At 33.5% G+C, this 24994-nt stretch overlaps 2 protein-coding genes across 4 annotated transcripts in view; one reads left to right on the forward strand and one right to left on the reverse strand.

Moving 5' to 3' along the window:
* Window positions 1–317: 317 nt before the first annotated feature.
* On the reverse strand, window positions 318–3466 carry unc50 (unc-50 homolog (C. elegans)). Of its 2 annotated transcripts, none has more exons than XM_019105912.2 (6): window positions 3304–3466; window positions 2351–2625; window positions 2159–2279; window positions 1036–1175; window positions 848–955; window positions 318–775 (listed from the first exon to the last, which is right to left on the reverse strand). In XM_019105912.2, exons 2-6 carry the CDS (start codon window positions 2622–2624, stop codon window positions 639–641), a joined length of 780 nt encoding a protein of 259 aa, XP_018961457.1. In that variant the 5' UTR covers window position 2625; window positions 3304–3466; the 3' UTR covers window positions 318–638. The 2 variants fall into 2 exon arrangements, with proteins under 2 accessions (XP_018961457.1, XP_018961456.1); XM_019105911.2 differs by having other exon boundaries at window positions 2351–2628; window positions 3304–3463.
* A 9188-nt stretch (window positions 3467–12654) lies between these two features.
* The window catches only part of sema5bb (sema domain, seven thrombospondin repeats (type 1 and type 1-like), transmembrane domain (TM) and short cytoplasmic domain, (semaphorin) 5Bb), a 57608-nt gene continuing 45268 nt past the window's right edge, over window positions 12655–24994 (forward strand). The window contains exon 1 of one of the 2 annotated variants that reach the window (XM_042725369.1): window positions 12655–12778. The gene's annotated coding sequence lies outside the window, so the exon portion shown is untranslated. The remainder of the gene's footprint in view (window positions 12779–24994) is intronic. The other variant, XM_042725368.1, reaches the window with a different exon arrangement.

A 24994-nucleotide genomic window follows, 5' to 3' on the forward strand; every position in this document is an offset into this window, starting at 1 on the left:
GTTAATGTATATATAAGAAGAAGAGGGCTCAAGGTAGACCAAACTTTTCACATTTTATAACTGACTTTAAATTATATGCGAATCTCTTGGAACAAGCAAAAAACAAAAAGAACACTGAAAACATGTAATTTTCTGCCTTTCTTTTTTTCTCTCTTTTCTTTTTTTTCCTGGCAGCTAAAGTTAATTTGATCGTGTGAATATATAATACCTTTTGGCATTAAATAAATTTTGTATTTTTGTGTGATCGAAACCATATGCATGCGTTTAAATTCATACAACTCAAAATACACAAGGACAACACTGAATAAACTAAAAACTGTTTCTTTAAAAATATCTTTATTGTACACGTTTCCACAAGTAAAAAGTGCAGCATCCTAGCAGAGATTTTATGCGCATCCCCGTGTTTGGGTTTTCAAAAACACATCACAACATTAAATGCGGGCTGAGTATCAAATTATAAAAAAAAAAAAAAGGTTCATGTCACCATAAACAACTGAAATTCTTTTCCTCTACAACCAAACTGATATTTACAGATTATACAAAAAGTCAGAAAGTCCCAAGAGTGACAACACACTTTCCATCCGTCTCTAAGAGCACATATGCACTGAAGCAATGTCCTTCATGTGTTCTGCTGTCTTTCACTGCACCCTGTGCTTGTAGAACCAGCAGAGACCTTTAGTGAAGTTCCAGCCGAGCGAAATGGAGAGAACATACAGGAGCCCGAGCAGAGCGAAGGGATACAGAAGCACCACAGTGTTCTTTAAGAACGGAAGTGCTAAAGAAACACAGAGTAAATTAGACAATGTTAGCTTGTGGATGGTTAAAATACACAGTCATAATCACTTACCATTGTAGCCCAGGAATGTGATGTAAATATAGTAACCGATAGCAATGAGCCACAAGGTGTTCCCCACAAAATAACCCAGGAACCAGTCTGAATTTATAACCACAACATCTGTCAAAAGAGTGAAAAAGATGTGTTTATAAAGTCTAAACAGTACATTATTATACTCGTGTATCCACCCGTGTACTTACGGTTGATGAAGAACAGCTGCAGAAAGTGCAGAATGACCAGGAGAGGGTAGAAAGCATTCAGATGGACGTCAAATGCGTAGCCCCACTCCACATCGTAATCTCTGCTGGGATGTTTCTGCAGGTATTTGTTTGTGACAAACCTGGAGAAGAAAAACAGGGACTACTGTACAGTTTTACAGTCACAACTCTTCAAGATATAGTCCAGTACAGTTAGGCTGATTTATCACCTCATTCTTAAAAAAACTTGATTCTGATTTGTCAGTCACAGCAGACATTACTGTATAATAGCCACTAAACTGTACAATCTGGCAAATTATGTATTATACTGGACAACCTAAAGTCAGCAAGTCATTTTTTTTAAGTATTTAGATTTTTTGCATTTATATATTATAGTATTAATTAAAACTTAATTAATTTAACTTTTACTAATTTTGTCTTTTGCCATTTTTTTTTTTTACTGGTATTTTTGTATATATCTATTTACGTATTTATATATCTATTTAATTTTTTATTTCAGTTTTAGTAATTTACATACTTTAACTCAAATTAACTTGTTTCAATTAGCTGCAGATTTTGAAGTTTACGTTTTTCATGTAATATTTAGATTTTATTTTATTTCACCTTTATTTCAATTGTCAAAACCGTCTACTTATTTTTAGTTTCATTTAAAAAAAATATGTATTATTAACTTTTAATTTGCATTTCAGTTTTAGTCATTTTAGTACTTATAAACTTATTTCAGCCAGTTTCCAAGGCAATATTTATTATTTTAGCTTTCCAATTTTTTAAGTTTAAGTTTTGCATCCATTATTTCTATTTTACTTTATTTAAGCCTTATTTCAATTACCAACAACAATTAATAATAATTTTAGTTAATGATAACAACATTGCTTCATGCTAGGGTCATAACCACCCTGCTCAGGGTTATTTTTTAATAATGTAAACCTTAAAAAATGTAAAATGCATGCCTAAAATTCTCTTAACAAATAAGACCTTATTCTGAACTTAACAATAAAAAAAAAATGCAAAACTCCATAACCCAGAAAAAGAAACTGGATCAATACCATATCAGCAAATGCACACATTTTTGGCAGTCTTTGTGAGTGTCTGTGTGACTCCTCACCACATGAGTGTAGATATGAGCAATCCGACTCCGATACAATCGATGAAAACCACCCACAGCAACAGCTTCAACGTCTCCACAAAACCCATTTCAAGAACCAGACCAAAGCCCACCGTCGACACTGCAGAGAAAACATGATTACTGAGCCAATGCAAGGTTCATTTCCAAATCCTTTCCGTCAAAAGTGCTCACCACACAGCCAGACGCTGAGCAGCACCAGGAACGCCGGGTCGTCCCGGGCCCACTGGTCTTTAGTCTGTTTGCGGTACTGGAAGTTGCGGTACACTTTCTGTGGCGATGTGAACAGGTAGAGCATCTGCCACATGGCAAACTCAAAATCCATCTGTCTGAAATGCAGCAGTCGCCGCAGGTACTTGTAGCGCTTGGCGCCGGCCGTGTGCCGCACTGCATCCCGTGTGTTCAGACTGCCGTTCCGGTGGATCTGCGGGGAACTCGTTGGCAACATACTGTTGTGGGATAAGAGAAATGCAGCTATTACAAACACATAAACACTTGAGCAAATCAAAGAACGATTGAATATAGTACACAAACCTTCCTAAATGTATCCCTAAATCACATTAGGAATAAACTAAGTGACTAAATTTGAGTTTCTGGGTCATCATTACCAACAATTATAGTTTAGTCTGTTTTGACAAAACTAAAAGAGTCCAACTTTTCAACAGTTTCATCACAGTAAGTGCTGAAGTTGGCAGTACAGTAGATCTGTCTCTGTCTAAAAACAAAAATTCTAGAAAACTACATCTATTATCTGTCCGTGAAAACAGTTTGAAAGAGGCCTAAGCTATAGATAAAGCTCGTGTATTGTCGGTGCATCAGTTCTAAACCTGTGATCTGCTGTGTGTAAACATGTTGAGCTGATCCCAGATCAGTCCTGTTACTCTTATTTGCGTTACACAGCACAGCTGACAGCAATGCTACAGTAGCTCTAACACTGCAACAAAAAAGTAAACCTGCTATTGTTAATGTGGTCGGTAAAAGTGGATGTTTTATTAAAAACAAACAATGTAAAATCCAAAGCACTAGAGTGGTTCTGCTCCTCCATGGGCCTCGGTCCTACATAATAACCTGTTAACAAGTCAGCTACCGTGTCTCTCCTGCTCGGTGTGTATAAATATGACACTCACCTGCTCTACGGCAGTATCAGCAACTAATAAAGCAAAGATCTTTTTAATCAGTGTTCAAAAAACAATGCAGCAACCGTGACATTTCAACTTCCTCCTGCCTCGTCCGAACACGTAGCAGCGCAACCCGTACAGTGACGCCACTTCCTGTGTCAAGGCCTTCTGGGAAATGTAGTTTTTGGGGTCGAGAGCAGCGTTGCCATTGCTCGTGCACTCCTAAAATACAGTATATGCGATATATTTCCTTAGGACTATCATATTAATACATTGGATAAAATATTAAACTCACACTTTTGAGAGATGAAAACCATTTGCGTTCTTTTGGCTCCATTGAAAAAGTCATTTTAGTGTGAAAAAGCAACGGGTTTATTCAGGCTCTAATCAAAATGTTAAAAACAAAGAAAAAACATTTGCAGAATATTGTTTTGAACTAGTAAAACATCAAAATTACCAATCATTCAATGAGGGATTAACAGCTGTTTTGTTTTCTCTGGAGAATGTTTACACTTAGAAAAATCCCATATATCTTTGTTTGTGTTCTGTTTATTTTCCCAAATAATTATAATGTACAAATGACTTAGCTTGACCATATTTCTAAAATATATACTGGAATGTAATTATAAAGCTATTGAAATACTTCCTTGAATTACAACAGGCATATTCATGTTTGATTATTTGATGCACTTTGATATGCTTTTAGTATAAAATTATATATATAAAAAAAAGAATCATTTAATTTTTCCTTTATTTTATAAAAAAATATTGGAGGTTAACAAGACAATGCAGGCTTTAATAACTGATTAACACAATTGTGATGGCCAAAAATATTTGAACAAACCTTTAACTTTAATATTAGTGTTATATTTCATTTTATTATAGCTATGTATGTATGTCAAATTATATGTCTGCACTGTGTCTGGACTTTTTCTTTGCACTGGAAGCTCCTGCCACCAAGACAAATTCCTTGTGTGTGTGTGTGTGTGTGTGTGTTTTTTTTTTTTTTTTGTTTGTCTTTTAAATAAGAAATTTCTTTTTATTTTTGTTTCTGGATGTTTGCTACATGTTTAGGAACAACAGATGGCGCTGAAGTACCTTATTCCTTCCTTCTTTCCTTCCTTTGACACGTTGATATAACTTTTTACATGGATTGTCTTAACTTTTTAAAAGGATTATAAAAGCAACAATTTATGAAAGTCATGAAAAAGCAATTCAGAGAAATAATTGTAACAAAAATCTTGATGTATTTTTAATACTGTATGCTACTGTAACCTGTATTCTGATCACTGACAGGAGGTTTTTTTTAGTGAGCACTGTGTTCACTTTGCTTTTTAAGCAAAAACTAAAAGAAGCGAGCGGAGAATGGTTTTTATTTTTACCTCCACATTTCTTGCAGGTCACTGGAGCAGAGCTCACCTGAGAGACGAACGCATCTGTTTGGAGCAGTTCTTCATTCAGAGGCGTTTAAAAGCACAGTTTGATGTTTGCCTCATATTTTTTTAATAAGCACCTACCACCTCATCTTTCTTTTATCTCTTCATTCTGTTATCCACCTCCAGGCTATTCATGTGGTGGATTGTAAAACACTCTGCACATCGCTTCAGAAACAAGGTTTATTCATGTCATTGTGGAACAGCTTGTCATCACAATAAATGAAAAATGAATTCTTAGTCTTTCCATCTTTCAAAAGTTTAGTTTTAACCTTCGCATTTTAAAATATTTAACAAAATAGGGAAATAGAATATAATATATAAAATGTATGAAAAATATATTTATACAGATACATTTTCCTGACATATATTTGAACATTTATCTCACACAGAGTAATATAAAAATCAGTTTTATATGAATGAGGAGACCTTTATTTATAATATTACACATAGAAAGCATCAAAATGATAATGATTACATTAATAAACTTGAGAGTGTAGTCTGTTTTGGTGAGCTTAATGTGCTTCAGAGGCTTGAATGGGAAGTGATGAATGGGAAAGCAAGTGAAGGTTTTCCAGAAAGAGCAATGAAAATGAAAGAGGTTCAAATGCTTCTCCTGATGCTGTTTGCGTTGCTAATGAAGACCAGACTATTGGAATAATTGAGAGCTGTGTTAACATGTTTCAATTCAGTTTACTGAAACTATGACACTCTTTCTTAGCCCATTTCTTGCTCATTTTAATTTAATTCTTCAAAGGGAAGCTTTGGAATTGCCCTTAATGTGACGGGACAGAGCAGTGAATGACTTCATTGTCACAGAGACGCATGCGAAGATCATCAACAAGGCGGTTATTTTAGACTGTGCTAAATTTACAGTGCATTTCAGCTCCAAAAATACAGTCTAGATGAAAAAGCCCTTTTATTCATTCCTGGCTCTTTTCATTTTTGTAATCAGGCGTAGAATGTGATCACAACTTAAGAGTTAGCAAATCACAAAACAACATGGCATTAAGAATATATGTAGAAACAAAACTAGACATATGAAGTTTGATGACACGTGTAGATGTTGTCTTGGCAAAGCTTTGGTCAAGAGTTTAAAATAACTTTAAACTTGAAGTTTAAAGGTTTCACTCTGACAGAAATCAGAGAAAGTCAATAAAAACGTTGCTAACATGTTTAATAGATAGATAGATAGATAGATAGATAGATAGATAGATAGATAGATAGATAGATAGATAGATAGATAGATAGATAGATTTTTAAGCAGTATACAGGTGTACATGTGTAAATGGGGCAGACATAAATCTCCCTGTTGCTGAAATCTGAAGTTGAGAGGGTTCACTGCTTCTGTACCTCTGGTGATGTTAATGTCGACACATGTTAAGAGCCTGTTTGATCACACAAATCCATTACGAACAGTCGCCTTTCATAGTATTAGGTGAAGATTAACCTGTTTTGCTCTGTTTAATTCCCATGTCGACAGCAGTGTTGTGTCTGTATGACTCACATTATGATTCACATTGCATAAAACGGCTCTCTTTTGATGGATCTGCCACAGCTTTGTATCTTAAACGGGACAGACACTGAGGCGGTAGAAATCTGGGTATGACATGCTTGAGAAAATCAACAAGAGATGTTTTTAAAGTCAAAGAGGTTCACAATGGCTGGAACTATCCCTTTGAAAATTGGGCCTCATTTGTAAGCCAGACCATCAGCTTATATTTTCATAACACTCCTCTCTTAATTTTCCTCAGAATTACTCTCTGAACTGACAGGCGCAGAACATTGACATTAGTTATGAAAATGAATAGCAGAAGATTTGGCTGTAATGGCTAACTAATCATCTGTCCACCCAGAACCAGAGGGGATTTTTGATGGATAATACACTATTTGACTGGAAGAGAATGATCAATATGTGAGCACTGCTCAACATGGCTAATATTATTAATCACAGTCTGTGTTGTACCGTCGGTCTGGCTTGAGTTTGCAGTGGACTGTGAACAGTGGACTTCTCTCCTCCTGAAACACTGTTGAATTGGCTTTGACTAGATTTACTAATAGCCCACACAACCTACAGTATAAGATGTCTTCTAGAAAGGGAAGTTGTTTCAGGGTGGGGCAAGTTTTACATTTTAATGAAAGATTATGAAAACTAACATTTTACAGCATATTGTGTAAGACTGGAGAGACCAGAAATGTATTTTAAATACACTACATTACTTACTTACTTAAATACAGCATTCAAGTTTAGGTCAGAGATATTTTTAAAAGAAATAAACACTTGCTTAAAGCAAGAAAGCATTATACCTGTCTAAAGCAGAGGTGTGCAAACTTTTAATATGAAGGGCTAAAAATCAAACTTGACTGAGGCCCATAGGCCAAAGTAAATGTTGCATTAGTATATCCAGCTGCATTATTCTAAAAGGTATTCAGTTTTTTAAAAAATTGCAAATAATTAAACAAAAATTTTAATTACATTTTTCATTTTTAAAATCAAATTAACTTATATTGTTTTACATTTTAATGCAAAAATTTAAATATAAATTACATTTTTCATTTTTAAAATATATATATATATAGATATATATATATACACTACTATTTAAATATACCACTCCAATTCTGATCTCTAAAGGTACACTAAAGACATATATAATGTTATATTTGTATTACAAGTAATTGCTGTCCTTTTGAACTTTCTGTTCATTAAAGAAACCTCAAAAAAATGCATCATGGTTTCCACAAGAAATATGAAGCAGCACTGTTTTCAGCACAGAAAATAATCAGAAATGTTTCTTGAGCAGCAAATCAGCATATTAGAATGATTTCTGAAGATCATGTGACACTGAAGACTGGAGTAATGATCCTGAAAATTCAACTTTGAATCACATATAAGTAAATATATAAGTGACTTCTTTCAAAAGCAATTTAAAATCTTACCGACCCCAAACTTTTTACATTCTGACTTCACACTCACATTAGCCCTGATGACCTGGTTTCTTATCTACAGTATGTGCATTATGTGCATTATGTAAATGCTTGAATAATCCATGAATCAATGCAGACATCTTGAAGATGACAGACACACAGCACAGCTTCTGATTTGCTGAGCACAGCAACTCGAGTAAGAGCAGCTGACGGGGATGATTTTACTGCTGGAGCAGAGAAAGAGAAAAATGTAAGTGCAAGATGAAAAACAAAACAGGAAATACAACTTCTCGTAACAAAAACAAAAATAAAAAGTACCCTGTAACGTTCAAAGTTTGGGGTTACTTTTAAAAGAACTCTCGTATGCTCATATGCTTATTATTATCAATGCTTTGCTTATTTTTGTTGAAACCATGATACATTTTTTAAGGATTCGTTGATGAATAGAAAGTTTAACAATTTTATAAATCCTTGCTGATTAAAATTGCTCCTAATTTCTTGAAAAAAAAAAAAAAAAAAAAAAAAAGAAAAAAATCTTACTGATCTCAAACCTTTGAATGGTAGAGTTAAAACAAAAAGAATCACTAGCAGTTAAAGGGACACTCTTACCAAAAAGAAGTATACTTTGAGTTTATTTTATTAAGTATACTTAAGTAAAGTTCAAGTATATTTTAAGTATACTTTATGTAGTAGGTATACAAATATCAGTGTACTAGTAGTATACTTGTAAGTGTACTAGTTTAATACTCCTTGGGGCTAAATTGACCCACTTTCTAGTATATAAAAGTATATATTTTAAGTATACTTTAAGTATAACAGTAGTAAACTTTGAGTACACAACTAGTTTACATCTATGTTTGTAGTTTGTACTGCAACTATACTAAAAGTAAACTTATAGGTATACTGATAGTTTAATAATTAAATATTTTGCTCACTTTGAAGTATAGTCTCAGTAAACTACCAGTTTAATAGTTTTATACTGCAAGTATACTCATAAGTTTTCTTTAAGTGAACTTTACATCATACTTTAAGTATACTACTATGTCCCTATTTAGGTTTTAATTTGTATATATTTTGTTATATGAATATCTGAACATACAAAACATCTAAAGAAAGAAGAGGGTATGTGCTTGTAAACAAAAACATTTTATTCTAGCTTCATGCATTCTTTTTTATAAACACTTGAATGTAAGTTCCATAAATAAAATAAATGAATAAACAACATTTTTAACAAGAAGCTGAAAAAAGACTATGAAGAGGATTCAGAATGAAGTTTCAAAACATAGATGGAGTCGATCAACGTCAACAACAGCATCTGTTGTTTCGGTTTCTTCTTTGCTTGTGTTTTGGAAATTCTGTACAGAAGGTGTGTAATAGCGCTCCCTACCATATAACAAAGAAAACATTGATTCCCGGAGCACAAGTAACTATAGCACCAACAAATGTAGACTTTTTCTAAGTATAAGTCAAGTATACTTAAATGTCATTTTAAGTATATTACTGAGAAGTACATAAAAAGTAGACTGAAAGTATACTTTCCTATTTTTTAGTTTAAAAGAAGTATACTAATAGCATACTTCAATAAAGTTATTTTTCGTAAGGGCAGTTAAATAAAATATAAAATTGTTGTCTCAAGTCAAACTGAAGTGAATTTAAGCTATTATCTCACTATACTTCTTTATACCTCTCAAATCACGCTTGGGTGTATTCAAAACTTCTCAAGTTCACTTTGAAAAAGCGCTAATTGCAATGAATTGGCTAAAGCATGTGACAACAAACCTTCATAAATCTTCATGTACTTCACAAGGTTAGAGAACAGCGGTGAATAGTGCCAATTCATTTTTCATCCCTTATACTAAATCAAAGAAAGACAGAAAAAATGAACAAATACATTCATACTCAATCTTTCATACTCATGTAATATTAATGCTTGTAAGTGCAGAGGAGGAGAGAATGATAAGAGAAAGAGTGCTGACCTCTTAATGACGCCTACTGTGCCCTACTTCTGAATGCTGTTGATCTAAACACCAACACAGCTCAACACAACACATTTAATCAAATGCATCCCAGGAGAGGAATCAGAAAACTATCACAGTCATATTTAGGAGACACAGTCCAAGAAATAACAAAGGAGGAGGCGAGGAAGAGAGAATAATTACATCATTTCTTCTTAGCTACAGAGAGTTTGTCTGTGTGTGTGTGTGAGAGAGAGATGGTGAGATCATGATATTTACTCTGACTCTAGTAAATTATACTTTTTTTCTTCTCTACTGGCAGTGAACGAGTGACTGGAAATGACACACCCACATAATCACACACTCACACACTCCTACACGCCTCTGTCACTCATAAACACACTCCGGCTCCGATCCATCCGTGCAGTATTCCAATACGACATCTCTCTTTGGCTCTCACTGTCAGCTCTGATTAAAGAGGCTAATCACTGCGACTCTGAAAATAGAAGGGCATCAGTGCTGTGTGTGGGTATAGAGACGGACGTCCTATAATAATCATCCATCAGAATTTCTTAGCCAATGCAATTATTGCAGAATATCTGTGCCTGTATGTGTGAAAGCACTTAGATCTCCATTGACTACATCAGTGATTCTCAACTGGTGGGTTACAATCAAAAAATGGCTCACAGGTCTTGCAAAATGCAAGTAATATAACTAACCATATAATCATGCATGGTTAGGATAGAAAACACTCCCCAATCAAACTTGGAAATTCATGTTATTTGGTAGAAGTAGTAGTCCAAACAGGGAGAAGCTAAATTGACAGGTTGCATGATGCCCAAAATCTGAAAAAACGAAGGAAAAGAAAATGCAACCTACAAAACATTAAATATGAGTTGAGGGTTTCGTATTGTGTTGGGTTACCACATGACGTCTAAACATACAACATTAATGCATGACATTAAACTGAGGCTGTCCACAATGTGCTTAATACTTTTTATATTCTTTTTATTGCATTTATTCAGTTTTACAAAATTTGTTGAACTGATGAAGAAATAATAAAGAAGATAAAAGTGCATAGTTTCACCTAAAAATCTAAATCATATATTACGATCGCTAAATGGTAATATATGTTTTATGTTTTATCAACACCAATTTATATGAGTTTGTTTTGAACAAATTTGGAGAAATTCAGCATTCTATTACTTGCTTACCAGCGGATGTTCTGCAGTGAATGGGTGCCGTCAGAATGAGAGTACAAACAGCTGATAAAAACATCACAATAATCCACAAGTAATCCAGGTGACTAATCCATTGATGAGCAAGTGATGGAATGCTAAATTTCTCAAAATCTGATGATGAAACAAACTCATCTATATCTTGGATGACCTGAGAGTGAGTACATTTTCAGCAAATTGTTCATTTTGGATTAACTATGACTTTAACCATAAAATAGCCTTCACTTACTTTATATTTTTATTGAAATATATTTCTTTCTTTTGATTTTGGGGTGAAATATGACCCGGACATGCTTTGATGTTAGATGTTTCTTTAGATGTGTAAATAGCTGAAGTGAATGTCTTTGTCTTTCTTTCACACACACACACACATGTATTTAAAAACAGCTCATCACACACACACACACACACACACACACACGTCAGGATCACACACACACACACACACACATGCTCACACAGCTGAGTTTTATACATGCTCACAAAACCAACAGAGATCATCAATCAGATATCAAAGATGAGCTTCAAAAGATCTGTGATGAACTGTACTGTAGTTAAAATAATGTAAAGACAAGCTCTGGCTGTCAATCATCCATTGACTGACTGTTCTTACAGCGTTCTGTTTTTAATACTGAAGGCTCAGAGGGCATTTAGGACTCTACTGAGTTCATTTCATGTGATTTCCAGGCGTTTCAGTAAACTTTATCGTTCAAAGATTTACAGCAGAAATTAATGGTGAGTTTCAACACACCTGTGGCAGCATATAATAGGCCACGACTGACAGCTCAATCAGTAAAGTCCACTAGCGTACTCATACTTCTCATTCAAACTGACATAAGTGCCTGTACTTATTGTGATGGACAGTTGCTGATTTCTAATTTCCATTTTCTCAGATCTCAGGACGGTATCTGTCCGTCATGTTTCAGTGTTATTCAAATGTATCATTTTTCAAATCAATGACACTTCTGTGTTGATTGGCAGGTTTGAGACATGAGAACATAGGCCAACAATACCTTCCCTCAGCAGCAGGCTACTTAATGCCTTTGAGAATATCACACAGAATTTTTGTTCAAGTAATCCTTTAAAAACATCTGATTAGACGGTAAAAGGGCCTTGATGGCTTTCCAGTTGGCAAATTCCCCGCAGTAGTGTTTGAACCCCAGTACCTGCCTCAGTTCCTTTGCCAAATACCACATTATCCAACCTCACATGATCTCTCAGCCTTTGAACCAGCTCATTCCTTGTCAAAGCATTTTTTTTATCGCTAAATGATAATATATGTTTTATTTAGTATTAATATTGCTTGTCAAATACAGACATGAACATTTAAAGATAGAGTTATGATTGTTTCTTACACGTTGGGCAGTTTTAGTGCTACTTTTCTAATAAGGGGACAACAGTGTCAGTGAGGCTTGAGATGAAGACATTTGAGACAATAATGAAAAAAATAAATATATCAAGAATTCAAAGTAAAGTCAAGATTAATAGGTCAAAGTAAAGTCAAAATGGATAGGGGTGTCAGAGTTAGAAAAGTGTGTTTTAAGAGAGTTTATTTTCTTTGAGTTCTGCAGAATAATTTATCAGTTTGATTTCTGAATGTTGGTTTAGTGCCACCATTTTCCTGTCCCACGGGCGAATTTATTAGTTTTATTTGTTTGTTACTTAATGTTAATGAGCCATACCGTAGCTACGAAGCAACGTCAGCGTACGTTTATTAATATTCATAAGCAAACCTTCCTCATAGGCGCGTTACGGAGCAATGGCAAGCACGACCTCATTAATATTCATGAGCCGAGCGCAGCAGTAGTAGGACTCGTCCCGGTGTGAGGCGGTGCTGTCGGCGAGAGCTCAGATGCCTTCACAGACCTCAGCAGAGACTTCTGAACACCTCTCACACTGAAATCACTCCTGGATCCACCTGACTGGAGAGGTAAGGTCACTCTTACGGGGTTCTTTACAAAATACGACCATGTTTACAAGCAGAAGAGGTAACGTTAGCTTACAAACATAAGTGAGTTTGACAGAAAGTTGATTTTTTTTTAGGCATGTCTAATATTTTTGCGTGGTTTTGAAAAATTGGTTTCCATTGGCCATGTCTGTTTTAAGGCTGTTTTTTCACTTTACAATAAATGACACTGATTGATTGGAAATATAATTGTTATGGTGTAAATAGTAATGTAAGCGCAGGCCAGTAGAGGGCTACAGTTATTATAATTCTGGGCTCTGTACAGGATGATTAATATCACCTGTTATGATTTACAAATAGTCTCCCTTTGTTTTGTTTATGCGTAATGAACAGTGTGTCATTCATATATGTACTATAAGCTACATCAGAATTCTTAATGATTAAGCTTTGAAGTATGTAGGTGGTTTAAGGATGGTTTGATATGGATTTTTCATGCTAATTCTCCATGCAGTGGATGGAAACTGTAGTCTTATCAGTATGTCTAGTCAGGAACAGACATTTTCATCCTGCCGGCACGAGCGAGTTTAAATCAGTAGTTTAGGTGATGCAGAGGTTCAGCACTTAGCAAGACTGTCATATGAAACTGCATTTTCTCATACATCTGGACAGACCACGCTCATATTTTCATTATTAACAACATAACCTCTGGCCTTTATATAATTACCTCTGCATGCGATTTCTCTGCTGGGTCTCTTCAGCACTTTGTGAAATTATATGTAAATGTGCATTCCATCAGAATGCTTACAGAAATGACTCGAGCAGCATATTTCGCTTTCTTTTTGTGTTTACTATTAAAGAAGGAATTTGTGGCTGGACATATTTGAATCATTGTTTAAAACAGATTTAAGTTTGCATTACAGGCTTTTTTATTAGACAGTTTGTATATGCCCATTCTGTATTTATTGTCTGTTTTGTATATTTTGAATGCATACTCAGTTCTAATGGTCACATGGTCAAATCAGGTCTCAAGAAGCAAAAAAAGACACAAATGAGATCATTTGTGTAAGAATATACAGCTATAAATTATAATTGGTATTGCCATGTTGAGATTGATGACTTTTAATTTCAGCCTTTGGTGTCTTGGTGAATTTGAGCATATTTTAAGACATTGTTGAGATCTCTTCTGAAACGCTATGGAGACATGTGCAATGTTACTGGGGTGTTTTTCTCAGACAGGAGAAACTGGAGACCAGGAAATCTCCCTTTTCTCATTTAATCTCATTACAGTGTTAAAGGAACGACTGATGCCACAGATTTAGTGATTTTTTTTTTCTTATTTTTGAGAAAGTAATATTCAGGTGAACAAAACACATCTCTTACGTGTATGTCAAACTTAGTTACAGACGTTGCTTTTCATATGCTAATCATGGTTTAAAATGAATATGTCTCATTGGCACTAATTGGCTGTATAATCTGAGTTAGTACTTGAATAAAGAAATACCCCAGTTACCATATTCCCCAATGGCCACGAGCACCGTTTCAGCAGTTATCAAACATTTAGAAGTGCATTTTAAAAGTCTGTTACATAAATTATTGCTGCGGCAAGAACAAAATCATTAATATTTCATGTAGGGGTGAATGAACAGAACTGACCCAATAGTCATGTTGTCGAACGATGACAACAAACCTAAGTTCACCTGCTTAACAAAAAATATCCTTAGAAATGTAGTTAGTCATTGATGTATTTACTAAACTTAGTGAATGTATGCAATTAATGTTTACATTTACAAACATATATTTAGAGGTATTTTTACATTAAATATTAACATTTTAAGTTAACCCTTACATGTTTTTTTTTTTTTTTATATTTAATGAATTTATTCGTTTAAATTTTTAAATTAGAGAGTTCTGTTTTTTTTGGAATTAGATTATTTTGTTTAAATGGGAATTATAATACATTTGGTTGCTAGTGCACTTCTTGGTGGTTGTTGTGGAATTTTAGGTGGTTGCTATATTACTAAGCAATAGTTCACCCCAAAATTAAAATGTACTCAACTCAAATTTACTTCATCGGATTTATAGAAATTTAGCATCACATCATTAACTCACCAATGGATCCTCTGCAGTAAATGGGTGTCAAAACATCATAATAATCCAAAAGTAATCAATAGTAATCAACAGTAACATACTGTGAACTAAAAAGCTGCATGTTTATGAGAAACGTTTTAACTTTTGGCCAAAATATGAGTCCATAGGCTTATCTATAATAATGCTTTCTCCAGTGAAAAAGTGCATCCCCTGTTGTCCTTTCACGTCTAAATCCACCCACATATTTGTTACATTAGAATTGTTTTGGACTGTTTTTACTTGTAAACGGTGCTTTATCTGCATATTTCTCTCCTGATTCAGATAAGATTACTTTTTCTCTGGAGAAAGCAATATTATTGATAGAGGACTCGTAACTGTTTGAAGTGATGTTTAAAATGTTATTTGAACTATTTGTGGAGAGTGTTTTTATCAGCTGTTTGGACTCGGCACCCATTCACTGCAGAGCATTCATTGGTGAGCAAGTGAAGGAATGCTTCATTTCTCCAAATCTGTTCCAATGGAAAAAAAACTCATCTACTTCTTGGATGGCCGGAGTGTGAGGACATTTTCAGCAGTTTTTCATTTTTGGGTGAACTATTCCTTTAACAGAGCAACTCATGAAACTAAGTTTTGGTCTATAAGAACCATTACATTTAAAAGTTTACTCAAAACGATTTGGTGCTGTCAGAAAGTGACTCTGTGGCCCTAGTAGAGTCTCAGCGACTCTGACAGGTCACCAGTGAAATGTGATACCAAAGTAGAGACTTCCCTCTGTCAGCTCAATTAGTCTCCTCGACATGACCCTTCAACCCCATTCTGTCAGCCCTCGCTCTCTGTTTCTCTCATATCTAGCATCGGTAAGTCACTAGAGTGGAGACAGTAGTGTGCAATTTGAGAAACGCAAACCTTGCAGAGTTGGACAAGGACACGGTGGAAAACTTGCTCTCTGAAAGTGTTTGTAACCTCAAGGTTCTTTCTTTCAGAGAGCCCTTTTAACTCAGTGTCTTGATTTAAATCACGCTGGTCCATTAGCTGTCCTAGACATCCTTATTTCATGTTGGGTGCTCAAGACTTTTACTGGAGGAAAAACTATTAGGTATTTCTTTTAGGTTGTTTTTTTGTATTGTTTGTTTTATGTTTTTTATATTAAGGTTTGGGGTCCATGATATATGTAATGTTTTTAAAAGAGGACTTTTCTGCTTACCAAGGCTGCATCACTAAAATATTACTGATCAAAAATACAGTAATATTTTGAAACATTATTATAATTTAAAAGAATTGTTTTCTATTTGAATATATTATAAAATGGAATTTATTCATATAAAGCAAAGCTGAATTTTCAGCATCATTACTCAAGTCTTCAGTGTCACATGATCCTTCAGAAATCATTCTAATATGCTGATTTGGCATGTAATGCTTCATATTGTTTTATTATTCAACTTAAAGGAAAAAATACATTTATATTTTTATGCACTCTCTTGGTCACGTTGAGAAGTATTCGCTGGCAAACATTATTCTGAAAAAAAAAAAAAGTTGTTAAAATTAGTTTGTAATCTTGCTCAGGGATCAGCTGATGGGGGAAATCATCACATTAAGAGAACACAGTGTAGATCATGTAGAATATGTTGATTATAATAGGAGTGTCTTGTTGTGTAGAAATGTTCCACATGCATCAAGACATGTAAGAAATGTCTTGATGTTGTAATTCAGACCAAATAAGTCATTTTGGAGATACATGGGCCTGTAGTGCTGTGCTCATCTCTTGTAGCATGAAGTTTGAGCATCATTCATGTGTCCTACAGTCTTGCATTTAATAAATGTAAAGTTCTTCAGGTATTAATGAAAAATGTCCGATAAAGCTTTCCTCAAGGTTCTCAAAGAGCATGTCTTGGGAAGCTGTTTTATCAGAAACATAGTTGGTGATATTTTCCTGGTAATATGTTTGGTAAAATTGGACTTTTGGGGCTGTCAAGCTTTAAATATGACAAAAAGCACTATTTAAGTATAAATTATATTCAAAACCAGCTTAAATTTCTGTCTTTTCTTCACACAGAGGTATAGAAAGGCTACTTAAGACTGGGAAGACTATATTATACTATGTTATACTATATACTTATGTTATTTTGTTATTATGTTATAAGACAATATAATTTTTGCTGTGGACATGATCTGTTGTTTTTTTTTTACTATGCATTAAAACTTATAAAGGTAATTAATATGATTCCTACATATGCATATGGAGAATTATGGATGAATGCCCTGGTAAATATTAATTTAGAACAATGTAGAGATTATGCATGGATTCAAAATAGAATAAAAGATGTGATCAGGGCAATTGGAACTTATTTTTTATTAACTTGTTCAGCTAGATGTGCAATTATCAATAAATTTGAGAATACGGAAAAGAAACAGCTGGAGTGCACTTACATTTGGACAAAGCTTACTTTTCTCATGATAATAAAGACATTTTTACTTAAAGTCTTATGCTTAAAATCAATTTTGTAGACATATAAACTGTGCCACATATCAAACTGTTTACAAAAATAAAATTATTGTTTTTTTTATTAATGGATGAATTGGACTATATTTGTGAGTTTTAATAGAATTATCTTTGCACTGAACAGTTATTTGTGTGTGTGTGTGTGTGTGTATGTGTAACATAGCTGGTAATTTTGTAGGTAATGTTAAGTGCATGATTGGGTCTAAGTGAAGCTGCCACAGTAAAGGTCAAGTTCACTGCTGCTTTGAGGTCATGTTAATCAAGTCAGTGAAAATAACACCAGATTAGAGCCTGCTCCTCCTGGAAATAATTGCAGAAATTCCAACATTTAGTGAGATTTATGCTTAAAACAACTAAAATGTGTCTGCCTAGAACAAGACATAATGTGTTTGTGAAGATTTGATTTAAAATGCAAGACTTTTTAGTGGCTGTCGAGCTCTAAAAAAGAGGAAAGGATAAATGAGTGCATTAGCGTGGGATGTAAACCTTCATAAAATAAACATAATAACTTTTATACTGTTAGTAATATTTCAAGACTCGACTGAAGCAACTTAAGTTTACTTGATTATCCATGCTTTATTTATTTTTTCATGTGCTTCATGTCTCAATCATTATTGTATTGCATTGCATTATACTGTTAGTAATATTTCAAATATATTATATATATATATATATATATATATAGCTCTGTAGTTTCTGAAAATATAATGCAAATATATGCATTTTTATAATGCATATGTAATGAAAATATGTTTGTAATGCACACATAAAAAAGAAATGCATTTTATACTGTAAGTAGATATATATATATACACACACATATTTTGTTATGTTTTTTATGGTTAATTAGTTGAACAATGTGTTAATGATTGTTTTGTTTTGATGATGTTTAGTTGTCGAAGCAAAATTAGCATTTTTAATTTTACTTTTGTCAGCACCTAGTCACACAGGTTTTTAATGAGTTTATCATTATTAAATATGGAAAATAGTAATGTTGAATGAGTAGATAGTGTCTAATCCGCCTTCTCTCGCTTGCGTTTCCTCCTCACCTGCCTGTCTTCCTTCCAACCAGAAACCTCAGCACTCTTTTACGGTAATCTAAACCACTAGTGGAGCACTAAACCTCAGGTTAGACCGAAAACATATCATCCTATACTAGCGCTACTGTTCTCCACTTCAGCCTGCGTCGCTTGTGGTCAGGAAGCGGAGAAAAGATAGATGAGGGAAAAACTGGGTGATGAGGAACTGTGGGTTTTCCATATCGGCTGCCTGACGTTGGGATGGTGAATGGATGAACTGGGCATGGAGGAGCCGCGTTAGGGACCGTTTGTGGAAGCTGATTGTAGTAAAGCACAGAAGCTGTGCAGCGAGACCCGAGGGGCTGGAGGACAACACTGCCAAGCTTGTGTGAAATGGGTCAAGCTAAATGTTTTAAATATTAAAGCAAATATTGCTGTTCCCAAGGCCCGGGCGCACAGTGACGTGCTCTGTCAGGCACAAGAGAGTCATTGATGCTTCTGGCCACGGTGGGGTGTGTTGTGTTTTAAGGGGGTCTGTGCACCTCCAGACTGAGTTAGTCAAACAAGCAGGTCTTTTTAAAGAGAAATGTGTTTTTATAAGGCACGATAACTATCTTTTTTCCTACCTGTTCATCCGTCTGGTTAGTGCAGAGGTTTTAATACTACTGCTGGACAAACCTCTACTAATGGAAACTTAAATAAGCATAGTATAGCTTGCTGTTTGCACTTTTCATATGAATGTATGTGACTCTTTACATATAAATTATATAGGCCTATATTTTCCGTAAAAGTATTTTGTAAACATTTGGTTTTAAAGCTGCTTAAAAAATATAGTTTTACTTAGTACTTACCGGAGTTATTATAGTTAAAATCAAATTTTGGTTACTTGAAGTAAGTGTTAAATATAATATAATAGTTAAATGAAATAAAGTATAAAGAACTTATTTTATTTCAGCTAGTGGTCGAAATATATCTTGTTTTCATTTAGTTTAACTTGAAGTACTAAAATAAATAAACTAAAACTGAAATAAAAATTAATAAAAAACTTGGAGTCAGATAGATAGATAGAGAGAGAGAGAGAGAGAGAGAGAGAGAGAGATAGATAGATAGATAGATAGATAGATAGATAGATATAACTATAGATTGTTTTTTAAAAAAAAATAATAATAATATTATAATTTTTTATTATTGTGGTGAAATGAATTATATATATTAATTTAACTCAAAATATTTATTATAATTTTTATATTATTAATATTAAAATTAAATAGAAAATATCAAAATAAAATTCAAAAGATTCATAAAATCATTAATAGTATCTCAATACTAAAATAACACTGCTACATGATACTTGTTTAGAAGTGAGAAGATTCTTTTTATAATATTTTATTTTAGAGCATTATAGGTAATTATTAATACGAGTTTGAACAAACTCATGAATTTCAAACTTGGCTCTAAATGCTCAACTCATCCTGAATGGATGCACACTTTAAATCATCTGACTTATAGACCATTCACACCAAGAATGATAACTATAAAGATAACTATAAACACTTTGAAAGTCTATGGTTATATAAAATAGCACGGTCTGGCCATTTTTAACTCATTCATTCATTTATTTTAGCCACACAAAACCAGTCCATTATGCTGCTTGATAATGGACACTGTTATCATATTATTTGAATTCATTATCATAATCATAAACACATTAGCAGCCACCTAGAAATATGCTAACAAACATTCAAATCACCTTCTGGCAACCAGAGCAAACACCCTGGCGTTATATTTGTGTGTGTGGTAGAGCTATAGGTTTAACTCTGGATGTGTTTAATGCATTTCTTACAGAAATCATCGACTGCTGTCAGAGTGTGAATTGCAGTGAAACATACAACTCTGCGGTCGAGATTCACACTTTTGACGTCGGTATTCCCAAGTTAATTCACAAGTTGTTTGACATTGTGGTGTGCGATGAGTGATGAAGCCACACGGATGAGTTATGGCATATTTTCTAGCAATGTAAATGATTCTAACAAAGGATTTCTTGAACAGTTAACATGCTGCATGAGAGTGTTCACTGATTTAAATGAATACCTGAAAATGAACATTATGGCCTCATAATATTCACTTTTTTCTTATGTGGAACAGAAAAGGGAGTATAATTATATAAACTCCCTTATTATATACTAATGCAGTTTTTAGTAACATTTTGAAGTGGTTTCATCTTTAATAAAATATAAAAAAATATTGGAATAATATATATATATTTTAAAATTTAAGTTAGGTTAGTTTTAATAATTTTGTTGTGTTTTTATTATTTTTTATACATTTTAGTTTATTTACTATATATATATATAAATATATATTTTATTATATATATACATATTTTAACTAAAACTGAAATAAAAAAATTTATAAAATATATAATAATATATATATAAATATTTATCTATATATATATATATATATATATATTTACTAAAACTGAAATATAAATATATATATATATATATAATATATATTATATATATATATATATATATATATATATATATATATGATATTTATTATATATTTTATTAATTTTTATTTCAGTTTTAGTTTCAATTATTTTAGTACAACAAGTCAAACTAAATTAAAATGCGAAATTTCAGTTAATGTTAATTTTATTTTTAAAACACATTTTTTTTAATGCTTTTAGTTTTAGTAATTTATAATAACCCTGACAGAAGTAGATGTTTTGTGGAATGTCCCAGCTATTATTTTCCTGTCATGTTAAATCTTGCATTTCTTGTCCATGTAAACTGTACAGTTCAGTCTGTTTTATATATAAATCTATTTCAGAAGACTCGAAATATAGGGCTCAAGTCATATGGAGATACTTCTTAAGTGGAAGCTTTAAATGGAGCTTGACAGATCACGGTGTGCTTTTGTTGCATGGATGTTACTCAGAGTATCTCCTTTAGCATTAAGTGAAAGACATGTGGACTTTGAATGACATGAGGGTGAGTAAACGATGACAGAATTTTCACTTTGGGTGAACTGTTCTTTTAAATAAGATGTGAATCATGTTTCCAGGCAGTGACCTGTCAGAAGTTGTGGACGAGGCCATTTTTTTTCCTCTTCCAAATGTGTCATAAAGTTTCCAGTGTGTATAGGAACAGTAAGTTTAGTGTGGGTGATTTCACAAACGAGGGCAGGAATAGTGTTGATATGTAAGTGACTGGTTAGTAAACTTGCGCTGCATTCATGACGTCCAAATAGCCGGTCCCAGAAGTCAAAAGTTCGATCCCAGGTCGTTTGAGTTTCTGAGATCTCCAGTCATCACAGTGCTCTTGATTGAGGCACTTAAGCCTGTTTTGTCCCAGGAGGGGGAATGTCCCTACTATTAGCATACCACAAATCGCCTTTGAATGAATAGTATCTGCACACCCGACGCTCTTGAGCTTTCTCTTCACCGCATGTTCACCTTCCCAGTCCACATTTGTCTCACTCCTACTGAAATTGGTCTAACATAACTCTTTCTGCTGGGGCGTCCCACTGTTTTGTCTGTTTTTGGAGCGTTGCAAAGGAAGATGAATGGCGGTCTCGCTGATGGCTTTAAAGGTTAAGAAAATGTCAGAACAGCAGAGCTATTAGTCTCCTTGAAGGGGCCGTTGACTTCCTCCTGAGATGTGGGATATGATCTATGCGTGCGGGTAATTGCTGTCGTGTTTGTTGTGTCCGACAGGTCAGGCTGGGCCTTGTGCTCTTTTCTCCCATAAGCCATCTGGTTTCAGGACTGACATTTCATTCTGTCACTTAGTTGCTTGCAGTCACGCAGGAACATTGGTGCAGAGCTACGACGAATGATTAAAGCAGGGTGTTGGCACAAATTGCCTGATTGGATGTGATGAATTTTGCAGTTCATTCGATTCAATATCAATTCATTTGTATATAAATATATATTAAGAAGAGTCCATGTCAGTTTTCTTCAAGGAAAAAAATCTCTCTCAACTGTAACTATAGGAACACTGTCACTTTGATCATTACAGGCTGATTTGTTTAATTGCACATAAGGCAGTTTTAACAAAATAACTTCATAATAACTTTCAATGATATAATAAAGTTTCTACTCCAGTTAGTTTTTTGAAATATGAACATTTAAACAGTGACTGTTAAAAAACCCTTTCATGATGCGTTTATTCAAATATACATAAAACATTGAAGTACAGTTTAAAAATATGATGAATATGTAATGTAATGTGTTTATTATTTAGCAAAAAGCTATTCTCTAGAGTTCATTTATCTAGCTAACTATCAAGCTTTTGGACATTGAATTGCTTTTCTAAGGTAAATGTAATGTTACATGACATATTGTTTACAAGCTGTTTTATTGATGTCAATTAAAATGTACATTTCCTAATAAAATGGCCAGAATTCAAATATAAAAAGTAACAAATCATAAAGCTTATTGTGATTTATTAAGCATTCTACTACTAGATGAAAATAGATTAAAACTGAGAAATTTGTATAACAACTTTGAGTATTTTGATTAATCTGTTGGCTGAATGTCAATTTAGATTGGATGAAAAAAAATCTAAAATGTTTAATTTTTTTTTAAATAATAATTTTATTTATTTATTTATTCAGTTTTTTTATTTTTTTATTTTTTTACAATTTAATCTATTATGTACAAAAATAGAAATGTTAAAAAAAATGTTTTTTTGGAAATTTTTGAAAATATTAACAAATTCAATGTCTGGAAGTGCAAATGGGATAGAAGAGCTACAGCCGAGTGATGAAATATAGCCTATATATATGCACTATGCAAATTAAATTATGCTTTTAAAGTTAATCATGTTATTTTTTTATGGTACTCTCTCTGCCCGTTTCTCTTTCTTTTTGTTTGGATTTAATTTGCTTTATTAATACTTTTGTGAAGAGACCACTTACTACTTTTTCTCCAATGTGGGAATTCTTGTAATTTTCTCTTATCTTTTTCCTCTCTCCTCTGTCACTTTCTCTCCGTCTCTGAGCAACCGTAGGCTGTGTAGTTACTGCATGAACATCTGAGTCTCAGGAGAGTTTTTCCTCTCTGGCAGAGAGCTCAAACCTGACTGAATCCCACCCGAGGCTTGAGGAAATCTCAAATCATTCACCTGTTTTTGTTTTGCTCGTTCTCCAGAGGAGGTTTTTATTGCTCAGCAGTTGCTCTTTCGCAGCTCAGGAGACTTAAGGGAGTTCACAGTTATGTTTTCTTTATGTATCATCTTTATTTGTGATGTTTTTCCTTGGGGGAAATAAAAATAGATGCAAATGAGGCAATCATTGACATACAGTACAGTGTGATTATAGAGTTTTGTATTTTGGTCTTGTCAAGATAATTTTTTAAGCAACTACTCAAATCAAATTTAGTGAGAAACGTATCTATATTTCTATAGTTTATGCCAGTGATTTCCAAACTTTTTTTTGCCAGCCAAACACTTAAAAATAATTATATTTGAGATCTCAGTATCTCAGATTTTAAGTTAATATTTCAATAATTTGACAACATATTTGCTTTTTCACAGTTATCTGATGTTGGTTAATGGTCAGATAAACAAATAAAATATTTCAAGCATTAATATAAACTATACAGTGTGTTTTATTTAGATTTTTTAAGTTTTTAATTTTAAAATTCTTATTTTACATTTTTATACTTTAATTTATTATTCAATTACAGCTCACAAAACCCTTTCGTTCCCTCATTTGCGAATCCTAGTTTGGCGAAACCTGTTTAATGCAATAGATTTTGCAAGTAAATTTTTCTTGTTTTATGGATGTTCAGACATTTTTACTATAGAAAATAAGGCATAAAATACTAATTAGAGAATAATTTCTTAAATAGCTTAATGCAAAATGTTAATGCATTAATGCATGTTGAGATCTCTGACTTTTTATTGGTCTCTTTGGCACTTTTAGTTGTGGCATGCAAGATTACTGAAGTATTTTTTTCAGAAGACACATCTGCAGGAAACTTCAGCAAAATCTTCATTTGCTCTCCATTTCATCTCACAATGCAAGTTTGATTTTGAGTGAAAGATCTCTTTTTTTCACCTTGCTCATAATGAGTTCCTCAAAAAGAAGATGGACTAAATCAACTGGTCTCCTGATGCTGTGCTGTCTTGTAGACATCTTGTGATCACAGCCATCAGACTGACCACAGGAGCTCAGAAATGAACCGACAGCACTGTGAGGTGCACATAAAATGAGTTCAAATAACCCAAAATACATACCAAAAGACCACTGCACTCTTGTCCCTGAAATACTGTGCTCAAACACTGAGACTTTTATATTTTACAGAAATAATCGTTTTATTTTTAATTTAGTCTTGAGTAAGCTTTCCAAAAGTTTTACCTCATTTCCCCATCTATTTCAATCCGGCTTTCTTTCACAAACACCCACATTCAGTGCCTGCGGAGAAGAATATGGCACATATCCAGCATACTGCTTGTGTTTATAAAAAATGATTGCGAAGAATTAAGTCAAATCAGTGAGAGAACTGGCGAGTGGGAACGTATAAAGTGTCTAAAAATGTGTGCTGAATTGAGATGATTACAGCATAAGTCATGTATTTCACAGTGAGATCATGTTGGCTAAATCTGTTTTGTGTTT

Source organism: Cyprinus carpio, chromosome B6 (genome assembly GCF_018340385.1).
Source record: "Cyprinus carpio isolate SPL01 chromosome B6, ASM1834038v1, whole genome shotgun sequence".
NCBI lineage: Eukaryota > Metazoa > Chordata > Actinopteri > Cypriniformes > Cyprinidae > Cyprinus > Cyprinus carpio.

Excerpts from the sequence above, each read along its gene's own strand:
- unc50 (XM_019105912.2), bottom strand. The coding sequence starts at position 2,624 with ATGTTGCCAACGAGTTCCCCGCAGATCCACCGGAACGGCAGTCTGAAC. Across the intron at positions 1,176-2,158 it reads CTCATATCTACACTCATGTG|GTTTGTCACAAACAAATACC; the intron begins GTGAGGAGTCAC and ends TTTCTTCTCCAG. Across the intron at positions 956-1,035 it reads GCAGCTGTTCTTCATCAACC|ATGTTGTGGTTATAAATTCA; the intron begins GTAAGTACACGG and ends CTCTTTTGACAG.